The sequence below is a fragment of the Alexandromys fortis genome, unplaced genomic scaffold (genome assembly GCF_014885135.2).
Source record: "Alexandromys fortis isolate MF-2015 unplaced genomic scaffold, M_Fortis_MF-2015_v1.1 scaffold_72, whole genome shotgun sequence".
NCBI lineage: Eukaryota > Metazoa > Chordata > Mammalia > Rodentia > Cricetidae > Alexandromys > Alexandromys fortis.
Genome location: NW_026067969.1, coordinates 5,122,582 through 5,129,516, shown reverse-complemented (window position 1 = coordinate 5,129,516; position 6,935 = coordinate 5,122,582). Strand labels below are relative to the sequence as shown.

The following is a 6,935-nucleotide window of genomic DNA, read 5'->3' as shown; positions in this document are numbered from 1 at the left end:
GCAGAGAGGGAGGGGTTAAGTCCTCTGCTCTGCGAGAGGAACACAAAGAGCTGCCTGCGAGCCGCAGCAGCCTAGAACCGGTGGGGGAGGTGCGCGGAACAAAGCCGTGCCTGCTAACCTAAAGCGGGCGGGCGGGCGCTGGAGTGCCGAGGACTGCGGGGTTGCGGCGGGAGCCTGGCGGGCGGCGTCACCCGAGGCGGAGGGGGCGGAGTGGCTAAGGCGATCGCGTTCGGGGCCGCGTTCGCGTCCCGAGCCGCGCGGCTGCGGGCGGGGGAAGTCGGCAGCCTGTGTGCCTGACCTGCTGCGGACACAGCGGGGTTGTGCACCACGTTGGGCGGCCAACTGCAGCGGTCGGATCAATAAATCACCAGTAATTGATATTTAAACAAATTTAATAACAGGACTCACAAAACCAAGGTTCCAGCGGAGTGGCCAGCGGAAACAGGAGAGCAAGCGGAAGGGCCCGCGCAGCCTCTGCCCGCGCACTATATCAGTAAACATACGCCTGAGGGCAGCCCGCCCCCAAGGGGAGGGCTTATCCCTACATGATGCCAGTGAAGGAATGAACTTGCCAGAGAGAGTGAAAGCAAGCAGGCAAAGAGAGAGAGCTTCCTTCTTCCACGTCCTTTATTTAGGCTGCCAGCAGCAGGTGTGGCCCAGACTAAAGGCAGGTCTACCTACTTCAAGTGATTTAATTCAGAAAAGCCCCTCACAGATGTACCCAACCACCTGGGTTTAGTTCATTCCAGATGTAGTCAAGTTGACAACCAAGACTAGCCATCCCAGTGTGACTGTGTTTGCATGTGTAGGTGTGGGTGCACATGTGTGCATATACATATCAGGCCAGAGATCAACTTTAGGGTGTTGCTATTAAAGCCATGACTGCAGCCCCCTCTTTTTGAGATGGGATCACCCTGTGTAGCTCTGGTTGTCCTAGAACTCACTATGTAGATTAAGCTGGCCTTGAACTAACTCACTGAGATTCTCCTACCTCTGCCACCTGAATGCAGGGATTGGTAGCACGTGCCACTGCGAGTGCCCCACGCTCTTGTCTTTTGAAATAGGGTCTCTCACTGGGACCCGAGACTGCCTGATTAGGCTAGTCCTGCTGGCCAGTGCCCCAGAGGTCTGTCTGTCTCTACCCAGCACTGGAGTTACATTTAAGCTAAAATGCCCAACCTTTTTACGTGGGGTCAGTAATTCAAACTCGGGTCCTCAGGCTGAACCGTCTCTCCAGTCTCCCGGTGTTAAGTTTCTGGACTGCCCTGGCTGAAGTCTCTTTAGGTTGTTCCTTACTGTCCCTACCCTCCTTACCAGTACAGAACAGAGTGACTGGAACAGGCTTTCCTTCTTGGCCAAATTTACATCAAAATCTGGGGTGGGGTGGGGGAAGGGGACCTGTACCTCCTTTTTCTAGGAAGATTTTCTGGGGATCACTCATTTAAGATCACATATTCAGTAAAGGGGGCCCTGGGAAGCAACTGCCAGCCCTGACTTTGTGGCCTGTGGTCACTAGCTCTCTTCCCATATCCTTAGCACGAGATGTGTCAGGAACCCAGTCATGTGATGTAGTCTGGTAGAGTCAGGGTTTTGGAGTTGTTGGCCTCTATCAGGCTTAGGCCATCCTTCCCATGAAACTGAACTGCCTTCTTCCCTGCTCTGAAGGGCCCTTTCTCTTCTGGGCCTCCATTCCCACCCCCTTCCCGTTGGGGCTGCATGGGGGAGGGGCACTTCTGCAAACTACTCCGTTGTCCAAGGTCAATCAGTGCCACTCTGACATCTGGGGCCCCACAGAAACCTCCTTTTAAGGGCACTCTAGGGTTCCACTGTCTTGATTGAAAACATCTCTGCATCTGGGGAGGACTTTGGGGGCCGGCCTGCATGGAGTGGGTGGGTGGGGTTGAACTCACTAACTGCCACTGGGATCCCCTCTCGGCTTGTCAGACCTCTGGCTGGCTGGTCGGTTTGGGGCTCTATGCACAAGTGAAGCTGTTGTAGTACCATCCCATTTCACAGATGAGTGAACTGATGCTGGAGAGATTGAATGCCCCAGCAGAACTGAGCTGCCTGGGTTTGGAGCCTGAACTGGGAAGCCCAGGCTGGAAGGGAGGGGAAGCAGGACGCACGGTGGCAGCTACTGTGTGTCACCCTACAGGCACCTGAGCACTGAGCTGACTGGGGCTCACATCTTCACAGGCATCCCCAGAGCTCAGGGTGGCATTCGGAAGTGCGGGCACACGTTAAAATCGAGTTTGCAGATCTATACAGATTTAATAGGGGGACACTGGAGGAGGCGGAAATGGACTTTATAGACACAAACATGTAGTTACAGCTGTAAAGATAATGACAGAGCAATCATCTCCTCATTTGTCTGTTCAGCAATGTCTGCTGAGCCCTGTTGAGACAGCAGGCTGGGCTCTGGGGATATGCAGATGCAAGGGGTGCAGTTCCTGCTGGTGACCACAAGGGAAGCCCTAGAGCTAAGGGCAGGCAAGTGGCTGCTTCAAGGGCAGGAGATGCTCACTGCTAGAAATGGTCACAGAGGGAGCCCCTGATACATCTGGGGGTGGGGCAGGGAAGGACGTTTGGAAGGGGAGAGGCCTGAGGGTCTCTGGTACACACACACACACACACACACACACACACAGACACACACGCACGCACACATGTATACACACACACAAGCATATGTGGAGGTATAATTAAGGCTCAATGAAATTTCATAAACTCTGTAGCTCCCTTAAGAGTCTCTCTGTTTACACAACAGGACATTGTCATCTATAAAGTTTTCTGTCCTCCTGAGAACTATGTGACTTAGTTACCTAAATAAACAAACAAACAGACAGACAGACAGACAGGCTGGAGAGGTGGCTTAGTGGTTAGAGCACTAGATTCTTTTCCAGAGGACCTGGATTCAATTCCCATCACCCACATGACAGTTCAAAACTGTCTATAACTCCAGCTCCAGGGTATCTGGCTCCTTCTTCTGGCCTCTGACGGCATTTCACACATGTGGCATACACACAGGGACACATATACATACAATTTTTACGGAAAAGTCTCATGTTTTCAGTAGGTTTACAGTTTTGTGTTGGGTTTGCATACATTGCTATCTTAGGATGTATGTGGCCCGTGGGCTGCAGGAAGCATACGCCTGGGATGGGCCATCCTAGGCAAGGTCCTCCTTCATCCCCTGATACCACCATGGGCCACTTTGCTCTAGGGTGTCATTGAAATGAGCCACATCTAGCTCCTCAAGGGTCACTTATGATAGTGTGTGAATCAGTCACTTTTCATAGCTGGGCCACATCCCAAAATAACAGGCTATTGGCTTCTATATGACATTGGGGGTTGTTCTAGGTTCTGGCCATTCTAGCAAAGATCCCATGAAGCCCCTGAAACCCCTCCCCAGGATGGAGCATGTGATTCATATCTCCTGGGGGTCTGGAGTGTGGGCCTAGCTTTTCTGAAGACCTTGATTCAGTTCTCAGCACTGCATAAAACTTGGGTGGTGGCTCACATTCAGAACCCTGCATTAGGGATAAGGAGGCAGAAGGGTCAGAAGTTCAAAGTCATCCTCAGCTAGGGAAGTTCAAGGTCATCTTGGGTTGTGTAAGACCTTGTCTCTAAAGCCAAACCAAACCAAACCAGAAAAGCCCATGCTAAGCCATGCTGTACAGTGGGGGCATCACTCACAGCCGGGGCAGAGGGTATGCAGTTCTGGATGCTCCGTAGCCTCTCTAACATTTGATATTTTCAGTCTTGGGTTTTAGCCAGTGCAGAGGTTGCTGAGTGGAGTCAGAATGTTCCCTGATCCAGGGAATGAAGCTCCAGAAAGGCTTTCCATTCATGGAGGTGAGAAATGCCATGGGTGGGTGTGGGGGTGCCAAGTTTGTGTGTGACATCCGTAAACACCCTAATGCTTCCCATGGGGCCAGGATCCATGGAGGTTAACATGCAGCCCAGGGTTTGGACTCATTTGATAGTTTAGGACTTTCCTTGATCCTCAATGGGGAGTCAAGGTCAGTGTGACCAGTCCCTGTTTATAGAGGGGGTCCCCTCTTGAGATTTCCTGTTCTATTTGATAAAAATCTCTTATGTTCTGCACTGTGTCAAGCTCCCTGGGGAGATGGATGAGGTCAAAATATGTGTCCTGCCCTCAAGGGGCTTCCATTCAAGTTGCCATTACAAAAGCTAGTGTTACTGTGGGGGAAGGGCTGGGTGGTGCTGGTGTTGGTGTTGGCACTCTGCCCTGGATGTAGAGTCAAATTTCAGGAACTGAGAAGAATGAAATCTGGTAATGGTGATTATGGTAGTGATGGTGATGATGATAGTGATGGTGGTGATGCTGGTGGTAATGATGGTGGTGAGGATGGTGGTGAGGATGGTGGTGAGGATGGTGGTGAGGATGGTGGTGATGATGATGATGGAGATGTTAGTGTTGATGATGATGATGGTGGTGAGGATGAAGATGGAGATGTTAGTGTTGATGATGATGATGGTGGTGAGGATGATGATGGTGGTGATGATGGTGGTGATGCTGGTGGTGAGGATGATGACAGCGATGTTAGTGTTGATGGTGGTTGTGATGGTGATAACAAACCATGACAGTTGGGACCTAGGCTGATGCATAAACTCAGGCTGGGGTTTCATCTAGGAAACACTGGTTATGTCTTTCTGGAGATGCAGAGATAGGGAGTTCTGTGATGTAAAACAACTGTGAACACTGAGTCCACACAGTGGAGCTTGGCTTGGAGCCCTTTTCACTTGTGTCATCCTCATGTACCCATAAGCAAGAATTCAGGATGCTTAGATGGCCTCAGGTCAGACTGAAACCACACCTGGGAAGACCATCGTGCTTTTGATTGAACTGTATAGACACGATTGACCCCCAGTAGACAAGCCAAGGTTCTATCATATTCCCATTCTGTGGATATGAGATCATTCAGAAACAGAATCTTAAACCAAATTGTGGTAGCACATGCATTTAAACCCAACACTTGAGAAGCAGAGGCAGGTGGATCTCTGTGAGTTTGAGGTCAGCCTGGTCTACAGAGGGAGTTCTAGGCAGCCAAGGCTGCATGAATAGACCTTGTCTCAAAAAAATCAAATCAAAACAACCTCCCCAAAACAAACAGACAAAAAACAAAACAAAACAAAAAAGCAGAATGGAATCTTTGTGGATGTAGCGAGTTTAATTTGGATGAGGTTGTAGTAGGGACTGCGGAGGTGGCACAGTCAGGAAAGGGCTTGCTGTGCTGGCACGAGGACCTGCCTATCGTCAGAACCCAAGTAAGAGATGTGCATGGCAGTGTGCCCATCACCACAGAGCTGGGGGGCAGGAGCGGAGATCCCTGGAGCTCACTGGCTAGGTGGCTTAGTTTAACTGGTGAGTTCTAGGTTCAGTGGGAGATCCTGTTTCAAAAATAAGATGGTTAGCAGCTGAAGGGATGGCGAGCACTTGCTGCTCTTCTGGAGGACCTGGGTTTGTTTCTCAGCACCCACAGGGTGAGTCACAACCATTTGTAACTCCAGTTCCAGGGGCTCTGATGTCCTCTTCTGGCCTCTTTGGGTACTGCACAGATGTGGTGCACATAACATATTTTCAGGCAAAACACTCATATGCATAGAATAAAAATATATCTAATTTTTTTACAGTTCTTACTTAGTTTTTATTCATAATCATAAACTTAACTCTGTAATCCAGCTAGACTTGAAGGGGAATGAGGAAAATATGGAACCCAAAGAACTTCAGTGAGAGCAGAGATTACAGGGTACTGCGAGCAGATGAGGCTGGGGTGCTCTCCTGGGCTACAGAAGGAATGGTCTGGTCGGTAAGAAGCCCACAAATCAAAAGAATTAGAGTTGTCCATAGTCGGAAATGGTGATCTTCTTGCTGGTCTTGCCATTCCTGGACCCAAAACGCTCCATGGCTTCCACAATGCTCATGCCTTCTTTTACCTTCCCAAAGACCACATGTTTGCCATCCAGCCACTCAGTCTTGGTGGTGCAGATAAAAAACTGGGAGCCATTTGTGTTTGGTCCAGCATTTGTCATGGACAAGATGCCAGGACCTGTATGCTTCAGGATGAAGTTCTCATCCTTAAATTTTTCTCCGTAGATGGATCTGCCGCCAGTGCCATTATGGCGTGTGAAGTCACCACCCTGGCACATGAATCCTGGAATAATCCTGTGAAAAGAAGAACCCTTATATCCAAATCTTTTGTCTCCAGTGCTCAGAGCACGAAAGTTCTCTGCTGTCTTTGGAACTTTGTCTGCAAATAGCTCAAAGGAGACGCGGCCCAAGGGCTCGCCATCGGCCGTGATGTCGAAGAACACGGTGGAGTTGACCATGGCTGCAGCAAGTGGTGAGAGGGGACAGTGGCATCTGCAAAGTGGCCTATCTAAAAATTTTTAATGAAAAAATAAGGTAGTTGACCAAAGACAATGCTGAAGTCAACTTCCAACCAAATGGCTTCTACACACTACACACACACACGAGTTCACACATACCAGCCTCTAGAGAACTGGCCTGCCAGTGTCTTGAATTTGAACATCTGTCTTCCTGAGTGAGAAATATGGTTTCTTTGTGTTTAGCATCTGCTTTTTGGAAACTCATTGCCACACCAAGATATTACGCACGGAGCCAGGGCATCTCTGCCTTCACTCAAGACTCACCCTCCTCTGTTCAAGTCTTTGGTGGAATTAGAGATGCCCTTTCTCTTTAGTTTCTTCAACACTGCAGTATTCCGTGCCTCTGACCTTGTGGCAGTGTCTTAGTTAGGGTTTCTATTGCTGTGAAGAGACACCATGACCACGGCAACTCTTGTAAAGGAAACATTTAATTAGGGTGGCTGGTTTACAGTTCCAGAGGTCCAGTCCATTATTACCATGGTGGAGAGAGAGCAGGTTGGTGTGCAGGCAGACATGATGCT

The 6,935-nt window shown here is 49.7% G+C and overlaps 1 protein-coding gene across 1 annotated transcript; it reads right to left on the bottom strand.

Annotated features, from left to right (window-relative positions):
• Window positions 1-5,859: 5,859 nt before the first annotated feature.
• On the bottom strand, window positions 5,860-6,357 carry LOC126509388 (peptidyl-prolyl cis-trans isomerase A-like). Its single transcript, XM_050155267.1, has one exon. It carries the CDS (start codon window positions 6,352-6,354, stop codon window positions 5,860-5,862), a length of 495 nt encoding a protein of 164 aa, XP_050011224.1. The 5' UTR covers window positions 6,355-6,357.
• Between the last annotated feature and the right edge of the window lie 578 nt (window positions 6,358-6,935).

Coding starts and splice junctions, on each gene's coding strand:
- LOC126509388 (XM_050155267.1), bottom strand. CDS start 6,354: ATGGTCAACTCCACCGTGTTCTTCGACATCACGGCCGATGGCGAGCCC.